The sequence below is a fragment of the Squalius cephalus genome (assembly GCF_949319135.1).
Source record: "Squalius cephalus genome assembly, chromosome: 22".
NCBI lineage: Eukaryota > Metazoa > Chordata > Actinopteri > Cypriniformes > Leuciscidae > Squalius > Squalius cephalus.
This window is the reverse complement of record NC_137143.1, coordinates 26,737,262-26,754,719: the sequence shown is the minus strand read 5'-3', so window position 1 is coordinate 26,754,719 and position 17,458 is coordinate 26,737,262. Positions and strand designations below refer to the sequence as shown.

The 17,458-nt window shown below is 36.6% G+C and overlaps 1 protein-coding gene across 1 annotated transcript in view; it reads left to right on the top strand.

The window, feature by feature from the left end:
• col6a1 (collagen, type VI, alpha 1) overlaps window positions 1-17,458 on the top strand; it is a 35,694-nt gene that overhangs the window by 8,519 nt on the left and 9,717 nt on the right. The window contains exons 14-25 of the mRNA XM_079856852.1: window positions 498-551; window positions 1,818-1,880; window positions 2,504-2,566; window positions 2,752-2,805; window positions 2,934-2,969; window positions 3,120-3,182; window positions 5,707-5,769; window positions 8,895-8,957; window positions 9,055-9,117; window positions 9,210-9,260; window positions 9,356-9,391; window positions 10,642-10,704. Of these exons, the coding sequence (XP_079712978.1) occupies window positions 498-551; window positions 1,818-1,880; window positions 2,504-2,566; window positions 2,752-2,805; window positions 2,934-2,969; window positions 3,120-3,182; window positions 5,707-5,769; window positions 8,895-8,957; window positions 9,055-9,117; window positions 9,210-9,260; window positions 9,356-9,391; window positions 10,642-10,704 (672 nt within the window). The remainder of the gene's footprint in view (window positions 1-497; window positions 552-1,817; window positions 1,881-2,503; window positions 2,567-2,751; window positions 2,806-2,933; window positions 2,970-3,119; window positions 3,183-5,706; window positions 5,770-8,894; window positions 8,958-9,054; window positions 9,118-9,209; window positions 9,261-9,355; window positions 9,392-10,641; window positions 10,705-17,458) is intronic.

Below are 17,458 nucleotides of genomic sequence, written 5' to 3'. Positions count from 1 at the left end.
TCAGATATCAGGTTAACAGTATGTGAACAAAAGATACAGAGAACTTTGCATGACTGTCTGTGTTGTCTGTCTGACACTTTATTCTATTTCTGCTTTGTCTCTTTTTAAGTGTGTCTGCCATTTGGGGAAAAAGCCTAGTCTTGTGTCTCTTCCCTTGACTTTACTTCGTCTTCATCCTTTAGTTGTTTTGCTCCTCTCAACATGTACTGTAACTCTTTTCAGGGCATTTTCCACTGTGCCTTGTCTTTATTCCCCCATCTCAACTCACAATAAAACTTTCTCATGTGATGTGATTTACGACACGTATTTCTTTCTGTTGTTATTTTCCGTCTCTAGATTGCATGCAGTCTTGTTTTGAAAGATCTTTATCCTCTGTATGACTTCACTGTTTCTTAGTGTGATGTCACCCTCGACATAATTAAATGCAGTTCAAGGTGTTTGACACCCACCATGAAGAAGAGTGTTTATGTTTTGTGTGTTTGTATTATATTTCATAGGGTGAGCTGGGATTTGCTGGCCTTCCAGGCTGCAAAGGGTCACCAGGGCCAGATGTAAGTATAACTGTTGCCTCTCAAAAGGATGTCAAATAATGAACAGAACTGAATGACTGGTTAATACACCACAATTACTTATGGCTATATTATCATATTAATATTCTGGTTACTAATTTAAATGCATTGTGATATAATATGTGTAAAGGAAAGATTGGTAAAGGATGTTCTGCTTTTGTAAATCTCATTTCAAATAATTTGTGATCCTCTTGGAATTGCCGAAAAATCACATTCTGAGTTGAAGGAAATTTGTTTTATTTACAGTAAAAAATATCTAAATATCTTTTAAATGATTTCAAGAAAACAAACCAGAGAAACAAACACCCTATTGTATAGGTTGCATTAGGTTTATAATTTAAACAATAAAAAAAAAAAATGTTAATGCCAATTTTCCAATGGTGTGAGAATAATACTCTTGTTATTCTAATCCTAGATTTGACATACTCATGTTCTAAGATACATTAAAATATAACAAGTCTTAATGTCTTAAAACGATCTTGTTTGGTAATAGTAATTAAGAAAAGGATTTTTATCAAAGCGATATGTACAGTCTGTATTATCTCCAATTGCTTTTAGTTTCTTGTACCGTTAGTGTCACATTTGTTGATGGTAATATGCATATGGAGATTATATGTAGATGAGGTCATGCATAATGAAAACATGTTGTAAGCTCCTTATATGGTTATTTTGGCAGAGTCATAGGGTGGGGATTTACACTTGCATGTGTATGTTAATAAATCTGCTAACTGGAAATCAACTACACCAGTTTTTTTTTTCATGTTTATGGACTCTCATGACTGTATCAGCTGAGGGCAAGAATTGTTTGCATGTTCACATGATATTACTTTGATCCAGATACATTGGAGCTTCTATTGATCCAGATGCATTTGAAATTATCCCAAGTTATAGATCCACATGTTTAGATATCAGAATCTAATTGGATGAGAAATGGACATCACTCTACTATAAAACATCACCTTTATAGGACTGCAGATGCTCCCGCCCCTTTGAGCAATGTTCATTGGCTGCGTGATGTGTCAGTCTGTTTCCACTCCAGCCTGCATCTGGAGACCAGGACAGGGGATGTTTGCCTCTTGAACAGCCAAACACTTACCAAATTTGACATCCAAACTGCTCTCAGAGCTCTCAGAGTGTTTGTACTTCGTTTAGATTCTGTAGGATAGAATATACTAAACGAAAAGTAGGATATATGGTTGTATGTTCTTCTTCTTTATTTATAAATAAACCTTTTATTTCATATTGTAGGGCTTGCAAGGAGAACCAGGTCCTAAAGGAGACCCCGGCCAATATGGACCCAAAGGAGGAAGAGTAAGGCTTGAAAATTTGTCTGCATTTCATAAAATGATGATTCAAAATTTAGAGCATGCTAGACCCTATGATCAGACAGCAATAAGAGTTCTCAGTATATTAATATATAATTAATGACAGATATTTTAAATATCTTTTTAATATCTGTCCAACCAATATCAATATCCATCTCTGAGGTTTCTCTTTTTAGAGCTCATCAGAGTTTAATGAGTTCTTAGATATGTTTCATTTAAGTGTTTTTTTTTTTCTGAATACTTGGATGAATAGAAAGTCTTTACTTGTCACTTTTGATCAATTAAATGCATTCTTGCTGAATAAAAGTTCTTGCCTTAGGAGCATTTGATGGGAAATATGAGTTCATACTGAGATCTCTGACTTTTGATCGCAGACTTCATTTTGACAAATCTGCGCAAAATCTGAGACATTTTCACTGGAGACACATGAAATTATTGGATCTTTTTCTCAGAAGAAACATCTGAGAAGATCAAGACTTGAGCAAAAGTCACCATTTGCTCTACATTTATTTACCAATTCTGTCTTAGAGAGATATAATTTGTAATATTTGCTTCTTTTGAGTAATTTCCTGCAGTAAAACATAATTAAACTTTGTTTCTTGCTTTCAGGGAGATCCTGGTAAAAGTGGTGAACCAGGAAGACCTGGAAACTACGGACCTTCTGGTGCCAAGGTACAGAGGAACTTGATATATTGATGTCTTTTACATCATGATTTTATTTGGCTGGTTAAGGTTAGAATATAGACTAGTTCTGTTTCAGTACTGGTGGTGTTTGACTTTATACAGAATGGGTCTTTACAGTATACAGTTTTCAAAGGACATTGGCCTATCAGCAATCGCTCTGCTTGTTGTTTTAGGGAGACAGGGGTCCTCGTGGTGGCAATGGTGATAAAGGCGAGAGAGGAGATGATGTAAGTGTTTTCATGCTTTTTTTTAACCTTTTCAAAGGCTGGATTCTACACATGCAATGTACTTACGTCTGATAGATGTGAATTTAGTGTTATCTAATGGTTTCTATCATGTCTTGTACTGTTTTCAGGGACCAACAGGACCAAACGGCCCAACTGGAGACAGAGTAATCAAACATTAATATTTACTCTGTTCTTGTAGCTTGTAATGTGAATGGTTGGGTTTTATGCTGTTTCCAAATGGGGGTCCTTTTGCATTTTTACATTTGAGGGTAAAGATATGCAGACGGTCTGAACAGATGTTTTTTCTGTTGTAGGGCATACCTGGTGAAAAAGGTGAACAAGGTTCCCGTGGTAACAGAGGGCCCAGAGGCGAGCCTGTAAGTATCCACCTTATTTTTAATGTATGAACAGGCGCGGCCACTTCTAGTTATTTTAGTTGTAAAAAAAAAAAAAACAGTCTGTTATGCTGCTTGATATTGTAAACTGGTATTTCTTATCATATTATTTTAAATTATTGTCATATTCATAAAAATGCTGGCTTGTAGTCCACGTAGTTTTACCATTTAGTACTGGACTTTGTTATTCTTCTAGTTATTTACTTATAACAACTAATGAATCGAAAACCTCACACATTCACAGAAAATAGCTTACTTCCACGTTGTGAAATAAGGTGGATATGAGAAAATATCCCACAATGCATCTTTTCCAAACACAAAGTTAAAAGCCCTCCTAATAATTTAAATGCAACTTAAAATGACATTTGAAAGCCATTTCATTTAAAGGTGCAGTAAGTGATTTCTGAGAATCATTGTTAAACACTGCTAAATTTTAAATCAACCCAAACAAACACACCCCTCCAATTCATTAATTCGCCCACAAAATGCATGGACAAACAATGCAAGGGTGGATGTCTCTTTATCATAGCTGAAGGAAAGCAAAATAAAGCTTCATGAAAAATAAAGCGAAGATGACGGAGGAATGACAAGGAAGAACAAAAAATTCACATATAGTACATGAGTATGAGCAAGAGTTCGTTGTAAGTCGCCAGCAACACACACTCAAAACCAATGTTACTCATGTATGGAGCTGAAACAACACAAACTCAGTGTCTGTTTTCAGGCCTTTCCACTTCGGTCTCTCCAGTGCTGGAAAGCTTTTCTGATATTAACGCGGGTCCTTAAAGGAGAACTCCGGTCAATTTTAACATTGAGCTCATTTTTTTGTACATTTGGAGTGCTGTCAATACAGAGAACAACGACAAAAATCGGTGTTGCCTACACCGTGTTATCCTCTTTTTAAAATTTGCACCCTGTTGACTTCAATGGGGCAAGTTTTAAACCTGCTTTTAGCCTCTTAACATCCTTGATGTGTCATTACAAGTGCACAGGTCATGTGAGTGATTCCTTCAGAGTGAACGCGGGTGAATCTGACTGCAGTAGATGTGAAAGATATGAATAAAAATGATGTTTATTCAGCCAGTGCTCATACCTGTATTTACATCCTGTTTTCGGTCAAAGTCCATAGTAATCGATTGTCGAGTTCACGCGCATTGGTTTAGTACCTATGATCATGCGCGTGAACTCGACAATCGATTACTATGGACTTTGGACTCTGTATTGACAGCACTCCAAATGTATAAAAAAATTAGCTCAATGTTAAAATTGACCGGAGTTCTCCTTTAAAGCAACACTAAGGAACATTTTTTACCTTAAAATAATGTTTCCAAAATCGTATCAGTGGTTCATCAAGTCGTAACAGGTTGAAAGGCACTTCTGGATTCGCTTTGCAGCCCTATATCAGCTATAACCACACTATGCAAGTTTGCCAAACCGGGTCGCGTTTCTGTAGTTCGAATGAGACATAAGAAAACTACAAATTTGACTTGCTTTACGTCAAGTTATAATAGTCATTATTTAGTTTTTCTTCGTTTCTGATGTTGCAATACATCATACTTTCATGAAATCATGCAACATACTCTACCTTGTCTGTGGACATTGTTCATTCCAAAGCCAGTGCTAGATAAACAGCGAGCGTGCGTGCGATGGTAGGCTGCGGGCAGCGAAATTATTTACGGCAGCGGTAATGGACAATTACGCTTCCAACCTGTAGGGCGACCAAAGAGGAAAAGTTCCTTAGTGTTGCTTTAAGCTCTTTAACCTTTCTTTTTCCAGTGATAATCCTCTGACCTTTTCTCTTTTGTAATGTCTCTCAGCCACCTCTCTTTCAACAGTATTTCTTCAAATCTCCCTCTTTCTCACTCTCTCTCCTCCCTCATCATGAGTGGACACGCCCCCTGCTGCTGATTGGCTACAAGTGTGTTGTGGTGCTCAGTCCGATCCTCGATTTTCTTTTTTTAAATCGCTTACTGCCCCTTTAACACTTTCCCCGCCATTGACAAGATCTTTTCACAGTTTATATTTTATTGAAACAACGTGCACATTAATCACACACAAGAAAGTAAATCGGTTTCATTTTGATTTCATGTTGACTTAAAGGATACTGTATTCTCACTGATGAGTGAAATGGTTCTGGTGACTCTCTTGTTAATCAAATACACATTTTTATAAGTTAAACATATCTGACATACAATATATTATCCACAGATGTACATAATTTCTGTTTCAAACAAACTCATTTGATATTAAGTGTGCATGTTCTGTTCTGTAAATTACTTTGACAACTTAAGCCTTAAGTTTTATGTATAATATATAATAAAATATTTTGAAGTCAAGTCACCATTTATATAGCGCTTTATACAATACAGATTGTTTCAAACCAGCTTCACAGTAATAATAAACAGTGATAATGTTGCAAAGTTTCTCAATTATGAAACAAACTCATTTCAACTATTAAAAAAAGATTGATAGAATTGAAGTTAATGTGGGCTTTTAACTCTGACAGGGTGAACCTGGGCCCCGGGGTGAGCAAGGACGTGAGGGATCATCTGGGCCAAACGGAGACCCGGTGAGTGACGAAAACCATCATGACTTCTTAGATTTTGAGTATGTCAGATTGTGTAAAGTCCTTTAGCATTACCCTGCCTGAACTGAGACATTGCAGGAGTTCAAATCACAAACCTCAATCATTTTATCATATTTATACATTTATCCGCTTCCTTAAATGTTAGTCCAGAACTATACATTGCAGAATTGTGTAGTATGTAAGACATAAGACCTTTCACTAGAGCTTGAACATGGATGAAAGCTTATGACCTCAGGACACAGGCATTCTGAGAGGCCCTCTGAAATCTCTGAGATCATTGGTCCTTTGGCCTGTGTTAGAAAGTAACTTGAGGAACAAAGACATATGTCTAGTGGCTCCGCCATTTGTGATGGTTTGGGCAGTGGGAGGAGAAAGAACAAAAGATATATACGTTCCCAAGGTCAGATGGACTCCAGATGGATGTTGTTAGACCAACCGGGCGAGTTCAAACATGAGCAGCAGATACAGTTCAACAGATGTATTTCAATACCTAAAAGTATACAAATGTTCTTCCCTGACAGAAATATCTTACACTTTGTGTAGTAAAAGATGGCGTCATTTTAGGGTGTAGGGTCGACTGAGTGTCTGAAACATATTAAGTTCCTCCATCCAGGCCATAATCACATAAAACAACGTAGATTATTTTAAATTAAACCACACTAGTGATAGTTTTATGTGTCCTCTCGTAAATAATAAAGAAAAGAGTTTAGAAAAGCAATGGAATATATTTAAGTGTTCATAGTATGCATAACCAAAAATAGAAGACCTTTTGGAAGCCCATTACATAAATAAAAACTATGCAAATAAGAAATTATGTGAAAAAGTCATAATTATGGCCACAACACAAAGCAGAGGGGTCTTATATGGTCTTCTTAAATAAATACATACATAAATGGATATGATACTAAATTAATATGATATTTTATTTTTATTACATTATTTTATTTAGTGAGAAAAAAAGTGTCAGCTATTCCACTAATATCAGAAGTACTTCTCAAAAAACTCCTTTGGTGCTCTTAGCCAGCCCAGCCAGACATTTGGCTTGTTTTAGAGGGTTTTTAAGCACTTTTCTTCTGTGAAATAAGCTAGTCATACTAGCTTGGCCAGTCAGTGATTCCAGTTGAAGTGACCACATGTGTATTTGTGTTTAACTCAAGATATTTTTTAACCAATCAGAATAAGGAGTTTACAATGGTGGTATAAAGTTTTATATTTTATTTAATGATAAAATAGTCAGATAAGTTAAGAATAAACCGCATAATTTTTGTCTCAAACAAACCGGCTTGGATGGTTTTTAGGCGTTGAGTAACATTCATTAGAATGCTTCAGGTTTAGGAAGGACATTGTGAGTGATTACACATGCCAGACCTGACTCAAGATTTCCCAGCTGAAACAAGCTAATCTGCTGAGATTTTGACTTTGGATTCTTGAGGCTTACAACATCACCAGCTGCACCACAGAACTCCATACATGCTAGTTCTGTCAGCACTTGACTTCTCTCTAAAGCACTTATAAACTAGCAGGCCAACTGCGAGCAGAAGAACAAATTTGCGATGCCTCTCAGGGCTCTAAATTTCCTGTGCAGCTTTACGTGAGAGTGTTTGGAGCATGTGCGTGCAGAACGGTTCCTCAGCTTCATGGTTTTCTCAAAATCATCTGTTGTTTCTCAAAAACAGCCGTTTGTACAAGCCCTTTACGCTCTCGCATAATCTTCATTAGCGAATGGCGAGAACCGCCGCTATCCCAGATGCGCAGCTTTTGTGCTTACCAGCGAATCACGAGTTTTAGTTTTTCCTTTTTTTAATTTTTTTGTCCTGCCAGAGGTATTTTCCAGTAGAGTTGAGTGGGTGGGATGGGAAAGAACAGAAGTGTTCAAATAGGTGGAAATCTGGATGGGTTTCTGAAGTCATGAGCCACTGCTCTCTCAAATCCTGCTTTTTTACTGATTTAATTCACCCATGCGTCAGATTCTGCCCTCGGAAATGTAATGCTGCATTTAAATAAATAAATAAATAAATAACCAAATAAAAAGTTACATTTTTTACTGAGTCATTTACCAAAAGTATATTTTTAGTCGATGACTCAGGTCTCCAAGGCCAACAAAAAGCTAAACATTAGATAACTGTATGATTCCAATATGTGGTCATGTTGTCATGAATGGCTCTCTGTCTTCAGTGTCTACACCCTTGACTCTTAGTGAGACAATTCCTGGAGTTTATGTTATTACATTCAGGAATATTTAATTCTAATGGCCCTCTACTCTGAAATGTATTTTTAATATATTAAATTAATAAAATAAATAATAAAAAATTTAAATAAAAAAATACATTGAAAATAAATAAATCAAATCAAATATATTGTTTTCATAAATTTTATGTATATATATATATATATATATATATATATATATATATATATATATATATATATATATATATATATATATGTATATATATATACAGTATATATAATATATATTTGATTGATTTATTTTCAATGTATTTTTTATTTAAATTTTTTATTATTTATTTATTATTGGACCCTAAACTATATATATATATATATAGTTTAGGGTCCAATTCTTACTATTAACTACGACTTTTTACTCATTAAACTCATAATAGTTAATAGTCAGTAAGGTAGTTGTTAAATTTAGATATTGGGTGAATATCTAAATTTATTTATGTTTATTAAGGGATGTAGAATATGGTCATGCAGAATAAGGCATTAATATGTGCTTTATAAGTACTAATAAACAGCCAATATCCTAGTAATATGCATGCTAATAAGCAACAAGTTCATATATATACTCATATATCTGAGAATTGGTACTAATGTCATGTCTCTTCTGTGGTCTCGTTCTTCATACATTTCGTACAAATTTTACAATAATTTCACATTCAATTTTAAAATTGGTTTTGGTCAGTTTTGTTGGCTGCTTTTCAGCTGGTAAGACTGGGAGACTTGACCAAGTTTGACCAAGCTGGGAGACCATGTTGCTAAAACCAGAAAACTAGTTTAGGCTGGTTTAAGTATGTTGTTCCCCTAACAGAAGGATGCTAATATATTCATATGTCTTCAGGAATATAATTTCTCATTTCCAACAGGGCGCGCCAGGCAGGGGAGGGGCTCCAGGTTACCGTGGCGATGAAGGTCCTACTGGGCCAGAGGTGGGTAATGTTAACTAGTCTTGATTACCTGTCACCCTGACCTATTGTTGCATCTATGACTGATGTACTTTTCCTATGTTGAATGTCTGTTTTTTAGGGAAATAAAGGGGCCAGAGGAATCAAAGGGGCCCCAGGAGACAGAGGCCTGATAGGAGAGAGGGTGAGTTAGTCCTGTTGGTCTTCAGAGCTAGTTTTAACTAACCAAAGGCAGTTGTACTTCGCTGTAACAACGTTTTTTTTTTACCTGCTCAGGGCGACGATGGACCGGAAGGAAATGGAACTGAAGGGTGCCATGGTTTCCAGGTAGAGTACCTCTCAATTGATTAAATATCTTGCCCTCAAAAATCATATTTAATGTAGTATGTTTATTGTTTATGTGCGTGTTTGTACCCTTTTAGGGTTATCCTGGCCCCAGGGGAGATTCAGGAGTACCTGTAAGTATCCTAACCTCTCTATATCAATAGAACTCAACATTAGTTTTCCAGAAGTAAAAATCCCAATTAATTTCTTTCACTGAGAAACTGATATTGAATGATAATGAATAACACTTTTGATTTGTTAAATTATGATATAAATGATTCCTAGTAAAGAACCGTAATCCTGAAGAGTGATACATTAATCAGATTTGCTGGTACAGCAAAATAGTAGGAATCTCCCACTCTTATAGACCTTATGCGCCAGAGAAACGAGGGAGCCGCCATCTTTAGAATATTGTCTTTGAACTTCTGTTTTTGCGGTCGCTATGTATATTTCTATGGCATTGCTGTCCAGGAGTAATTAGCTCTTGAAGTGGATTTACTTAATGTAAAGTTAATGAAAGTTATCATGAGGATTGTAATGTTTAAGCAGATGTCTTAACAAATGTCAGTAGATTTTAAAACGAGCCGTTCATTCATAAATACACAAGATCGCTGTGAAAATACAGGCCGGAAGTCAAAAGACAACAAGCGCAGTGCTGAAAAGGGGCGGGGCTACATAAGGTCTATAAATCATTGTGAATGATGTAATCAGATCTCCCTGCACTCTCAAACTATTATATTTGCATGTTTGAATATTTTTCATGAAACATGCTCATGCACATCAGTGACTTAAAAATGTTACTATTTTATAATTAATAATATTGTTAGTTATTTAAAAATATATATATATTACCATTGTTATGGGATGTGTAGTTTATTCCTTCATCAAAGACATCAAGACCATCTAATGTTTTGTTTGTTTTAATTAATTAAGTCACATATCTTGGAACTGTTGTAAAAATCCCTATTGAGAAAATGATTTGGAAAAATCCTTTACCCTGCACTCCACAATTGAGCATATAATTCAAGTCTGCGGTTATCATGAAATTCAAAATGCGATTAAAATATAGCCTCCATATGGAAGATGATGTTAATACTGAGAATGATTCATATGATTTATTAGTGGTTTTATCAGCATGCCTATGTGTTGATTCACAAACGTCTTGATTCATTAGGGATTAGTGCATATGTGTGTCCCAGCAGGGATTGCGTATCGCAATAGACACACAGCAGCTGAATTTGCTCATCCCCAGCAGATGTAAATCGTCTAGTCTGAGGCCAGACGTTACGAGGAGACGGTGGATGAGCTGACGCAGCAAAGATAATTCATCTGACCTAATATCCCTCCTTCTCACTCTCACTTTCTTTAACTTCTCACTTTCAAGGGTGGAAAAGGAACCCCTGGACCCAAGGGAGATGATGGAGAGCCAGGTGACCCTGGATTAGATGTGAGTCATTTTAAATGCACTTGTGCTCATCACACTGTATCACCCTATTTCATTTTTTCCCCCTTGTTTAGCTTCTTGTCCAAATTTTCCATAGCGCGCATATCACTTTTCTCTTGTTTTCCTTCTTCTGTTTTTCATGAAATTGGAATGTTCTGGGTTCAATACAAGGTTAAGCACTGTCGAAAGCACTATCACCAAAGGTTTCAAATCTGAGCGTGTGTTTACACCTGTAGTTCGGTCTGCTTTGTTCGTTTGGTCCGGACCAAAGAAAAATGTATATTTAGTCCTGGTCCACTTAGCATTCACATTGGCATTTTTAACACCAAACCTAAACCGAACCTTAAGGCATAGGGATATGTTCACAACCTGATTGGTCATCTTTTATGACGTATATTTACATATATACGTATATGACGTGTATACACAAACAAAGATCTGTTGCAAGGAGACGCGGATGTACTGATAGGCAACATCGCGACTATGATGAGAAAAAACAGGTTTGCTTGAGCATTCTGTCCTTTTTAGCGTCGTATCTTGTGACATCATGTACCATTTTTGGTTCGTTTACATATCTTTGGTCCGTGTTGTGTTAATATTTCATTCGAACCGCACCAGAGTTTATTTGGAAGTGGGCCGAGATCAATTTTTTCAGCAGTCTCGTTCCGCTTGTTTGGTGCGCACCAGGTTTCGGATGGCAGTGTTCACACTTATTCAAACAAACCGCATTAACAGAGCAATCGCACCAGGGTTCGTTTTAATCGAACCAAACAGGGTTAAATGTGCAACATTTGTCTTGGTTAAAATACTGAGCAAAATAATTTCAGGTTCACGCAAATGCAAAAAATCTTTCGTCACCGATAACATTGCTGAAAAGTGCCGTTCTCAGTCAGCAATAGTTCTGCAAATTTATTCTGCAAAAGAAAGTGTCCAATAATAGGAGGGTTTCTGAAATAAAGCAAGCAGTTTTGATTGGTCATGGGATTTTAACATGGCCGCCCCATGACTCCATACAAAAAACTAAAACATAATTTCACAAAATGAACTATTAATTTCTGCAATTTAAAGAAGTTTTTGTGTCGGTCACACATACATCATAGAGAATCCGGGAGCCTCACAGCGTTTCAGGCGTTGTCGCTAGCGTTGCGTTTAGGCAGCAGTGCACTGTATATGTCTTGTTGTCATGGATTCAAGGAAGCAAAGTTCAAGAGGCTGTATCTTTATGTAACTTAGTTTCAAAACGCTAGAAAGGAAGTCTTGAGATGATTTGATTTCGTCTGGGTTTTCCCAGCCAAGTTTTCTTTTTTTGGTTCACTACAACAGGGTAACCAATTTTGTCACATTTGAATGCATGCATTAATAAACAAAACGTTTTTAGAGATGCCTAATAATTAAAATATCAGTTTGGATAAACAAGAATGCTTGAGAGCAGAAATCTGTTGAAAAGTTCATGTTTTACACTTTTCTAAAGCCAGACTCTTCAGCTGGATTACATTATTTTACAGCCCCCACACACTTTCAGTCCAACAGATGGGTCTCCAGCGCTCTCACAAAACAACATGTGCTGTAGAAGAGTCACAGGTTTCGACACAGTGCTGTTTTCTCAGTCTGATGATTGATTTAAATGGTGGAAATTGTTTTGAAGAGGTTGGGATTTGGCCAATTAATTGAGGACTCCTGCTGTCCGGTTCAGTTTTGAAATGTTGTTTTAGAACAGGTAAAACAACTAAAACTAAAACAGCTAAAACGGGGCAGTTTTTGCAGTAGAGGTGTTATTGGTGCATATTTTTTGGAAAGTTAAAATGTTCAAGATGTTTAATTTGGCCACTGCAATAACATCTCTTATTTTTGGGTGGATGCAACATCCATGTAGTACATTTTTAAGTTTATTAGTGGAGATTGCTACTGTTGCTCATAAATAGAAACTCCTAACCTTTGTTTTAAATGTTAGCGCTTTGTACAGTATGTGTACATGAATAATGTATGAATAATGTCTCAAATCATCGGTTTGGGCAACTACCTGGCAACCTCTCTCCTAGCAACTTCGTAGCAGCACACTAAAACAGCAAAACAACACTTAATTTGAGCTAATCACAAACTAACATGCATATTTTGAGTATGGACATCTTTAAAGGAGATTTCCTCACGTTCCAATTTTGGGCTGTGTTTTTGTTTTTGTTTTTGTTGGTCCCACACATGTACAAACCTCTTAAAGATGCAATCATTCTCTTCCCTGTCTGTGTTTACAAGTGGAAATATTCTGATTTCATCCCAAAATAAACAGCTCTGTCTGTCTGGTCACTGTGATTTTGCCAAGTAAGCCATGTTCCTGGATCAACATCTTTGTTTGTTTCTTGATCAACAGTCCTGTCCAAAAACATAATTCTAACCCTATTCCTACCCCTAAACCTAACTCTAAACTCACCCCTAAAATCTGAGGGAAATGATAGGTGAATAAGAAGAAGCACCAAACCCTTGTTGTAAGCCTAAACTTGACATTTACTGTAAACCTATCCCTCAAATCTGATTGGTTGATTGGAATGTTATTCACATTCACCCTGTTGGTCTGGGGTGGTCAAAAAACCACTAGTAGCTTGACTAGTAACTTTGATCCTGTGCATTCATCAATCAGACGTATTCCCATCCAGTCTTGGAAGTCTGCAGGGACTTGACTGCAGATATCATGGCTAATATTTACATTTACAAGATGACGCTTTTATCCAGAGACTTACAAATGAGGAATACAGAGGCAAATAAACACAAGATGTGCTCGTATAGTAACACAAAGGGCCTAGTGTAATCTATATAGTATAGTAATCTAGTGTATATATCTATGCACCAGTCTGCGTACACGTCACACACCAGGATGCGCGCGCGCCCTCAGATCACTTGGACGTGGCTGTGTATAAGAGGTAAAAACGATTTAAATACTGTTAGTTTTCTCACACAAACCGCTCTTTTCGTGTCTAAGGCCATCAATGTGTACTTACAATGGGGAATTGTTTAATTTGGACGATGGGGAATTGTTTTAATTTGGACTCTGTGCATGTTCTTTGAGACAGTGACCATAGACCTGCATGATATGACTGTCAGACAAGAACGGTTTGACCTAAAAATATCAAAATTGAAACTACTGCGGAAAAAAAGACACCTACATCTTGGATGCCCTTGAGGTAAGCTAAAACATACCAAAATTTAATTTCAAAGTGAACTATCCCTTTAAGTTAAAGCATAGATTTTTTTTTTTTCAGTAGGATGCAGTTAAGTGTTCATGGAAGAGATGTGTTTTCAGATGTCTCTTGAATGTTGTCAGGGATTTGGTGTTTAGGGTGGGGTTGGGAAGGTCATTCCAGCAGCAAGGAACAGTGTATGAGAACGTTCTGGAAAGTGATTTTGTACCTCTCTGTGATGAGGCGCCGCTCATTTATCGATCAGGATTCTGGAGGGGATGTAGACTCTTTACAGAGAGTGGAGGTAAGAGGGAGCGGAGTCCGTGGCTGTATTATTAATATTATGTAATATTATTGATGGTGAAATTATGCTGTATAGTCGAAGTGGCAGGGAAGATGAGAAGCTCTGTCTTTGCCAAGTTGAGCTGCAGGTGATGTTCTTTCATTCATGCAAAGATATCCGCCAGGCAGTCTACGATCCGTGCAGCCATTGGATCATCTGGTTGAAATGTAGAGTTGTGTGTCATCAGCATAGCAATGGTAGGAGAAACCATGTGCCTGTACGATGGGTCCCAGTGATATATGGAGAAGAGGAGGGGTCCAAGAACTGATCCCTGAGGAACCCCCATGACCAGTTGATGTGCTTTGGATACCTCCTCCATCCAGCAATACAAATAATGAACACCTTCTTGTTAGCCGACAACTATTATTCTAATAAAAAATAAGTGCACTCAAAATGCAAATTATAATGAAAGTAGAAAATAGAAATACGTAATAAACAAGTTAATCAATCCTGGCAGCAAATATTAATCAGAACAACAGAAACAAACAAGGTGTAAAGCAAACACTTGCGCTCTACCGCCGTCTCCACTGACTAATTGCTTCTCCTATTGTTGTTTATGTTGTCTAGCTGTGCACTTCCTCAGCAAAAATGTTTGAGGAAATGTCCCGCACATTTGGGTCTTTGATCGTTCTGGCCATTTTGTACATCTGAAGGATTTAGATTGCAGCGTTTTCCTTTAGCACTCAGTTCTCAGCAGGTATATTTCAAACAGTTTGTTTTGTAATCCAAGAATCCAAACTTCCAAATGTGCTGGACAAAAGCATGGACTGCAGACTTTGTAATATCACACCATAGATTCCATTTCATCATGTCACTTCCTTACATCTGGAACATATTTGTGGTCGGTCGGGGCCGTAGGATGCTATATATTGTGTGATGGTAGGAATATTTCAATATAGTTAGTTTAAATTGAGTTTAAGTTTACATTGTTTTTAATACTTGGTACATGAATACAGACTTGCAAATATGACTAATCAAGTCAGTTTTTAAAGTTAGAACTATCCATTTTATAATATTTATTTTATTGTTTTGAGTCTGTTTATTGTTTGTATGTTTTTTTTATTATATGAGACAATATGAGATTGTTCAATTGATCTTTTATTACACCCGCAAAGTTCAAAATGAAGGAGAAACTTTCAATTAATCAATTAAAGTCAATTAATCATCCAAAATAGCCATTATCACATGGTTATTTTTATTAAATATATATTTATACCATGGTCTGTCAGAATACTATATTCTGATTGGAAGATGTGCATTAAAAATGGTTTAATGCATAGGTATTAAACTTCCAGTCAGTTTAATAACCATTCTATATTAACGCACTGCATTCATTAAAGCACACACACACCTCACTCATACACAGAGATCGGAGATCACGCTGCGCACACACAGAAGCATTGAGGAGCACAGAAACTTGTCAAAGTCTGCCCTGTAACTTTTATTAATAAAGTAGTTTTGCCACTGAATCTCTACGTTATACTTCTCAGAAATAACGCTGTTTTTGAAGTAATTTAACTCGCAGCTTCATTGTTAGAAGGACATCGATAATTCACAAGCACATCTAATGTATCTCTCTCTCAATCTCTCAGTAATTAATTAAAATAAATGTAATCTTACCACACTTTATCTCTGTGTGATTTAAAGCGGGCAGAATGCTTGATCTAACTAGCCGTAGCTGGCGGAAATAACTGCCATGTTAACCCTTCCAGACAAATTTTGCACTGTAAACATCAATAACTGCTTCATGTTGTCAGTGTTTGCAAGTGATCATGATATAAGCAGGATAATCTGCGTCTAGGTGTGCAGTTCACGATTTGGATGCACTTCGACTCCGCTTCGAGTTGGGTGGTTCTTTGCCTTCACGTTGTACTTTAAACTCATGTAATGGACACCCAGCTGTGGATTATCCCATATATAATAAAATAATGAGGTTTTGTTCATAGCACCCACCCTTGTGTGGGATGTTAGTCGAGTGACGAGGTGAATGCCGGCTGTAAACATATCACACATGCTTATATCAAAGTGCTGAGCTCATGTTTAATTTTTACATCAAAACAATTTTTAGTCTCTTCATTGTGGTTGTACATGCCAATGCAAAATAGCAACAAATACATATGCTCACAAGCTTTCATCTTCAGTCATCTGGAGTCGATTTTTGGTGATCTAACGCCCAGACAGCTTCACTATTCATCATTGTGTTTGTCTTTGTCCATGCAAAACCAAAACCTTCAAGGAAGTGGTGGAGACGAGCATATGTGGAAGAATTGTTTTTCATCTGTTGGCTGTTCATGGTTCTTTCTTTAAAAATGTTCTAATTTTAAAATGGTTGGTCTCTCTCACACATTAGGAGGATAGAGTGCCAGGTTTTTGTTTGTTTGTTTGTTGAGCAGTGATTGAATGCACCCTTGAATGTTTGGGCTTCAGAAATACCACATAAATCATACAGGATGTTTACAAGCCACACACATTTTGCAGCATATGTGTGTAAACTGTTTACACTTAGTGATCTTTTTATTGAAGACATATACCCTTTCTGCAAGACTTCTGATATTGGTGGTGTTTGCTAAGACAAGCAACACTAAACTGTTAAAAAAAAAACAACTAAAGACCATACATCAGTTTGAGGATCCAGTGGAGTCACAAGCATTTTAAATATTTGCAAAACCCATAGACAGAGTTAAAGGGTGACCAATAGTAATGATTTCTGAAAAAAAAAAAGAAATATGGAAATAAAAGGTTTCCATACAGTATATAGTACCCAGTATTTTCTTATTAGACTATGACGTTAATGTCCTCTATACTGCCTCTTGTGACAAGGATGAAAATGCACTTTGCATGTTGTTCTGAATTGTGTTCAGACACATTTCAGAAGACAACAAACTTGTTTAGCTAGAAGAGTTCACTTAGAGCATGTTTTGAGCCTAAAACATGAAAATGCAATGGCTATTTAGACAGATGCAATCAAAGTTCAGCAATTTACGATAATTAGAAACCTAGCCTTGTGTTTATCACCTCTCTGTAACTCTCTTCAACTACTCACAAAAACCTAAAGACCCCCTGTAAAAAGTTTTGAGTAGTTTACCATACTAGCATTCATCTAGAATGCATTTAGAATCCAAAAGTAATCATTAGCAGAATTGCAGTGCCCATAAATTAAAATGTTTACCACGTGTTTTACAACTGAATCTTAAAGAATGGCCAGAGGTTCTTTATTATAACCATCAGGTCTGGAGGGAATAAT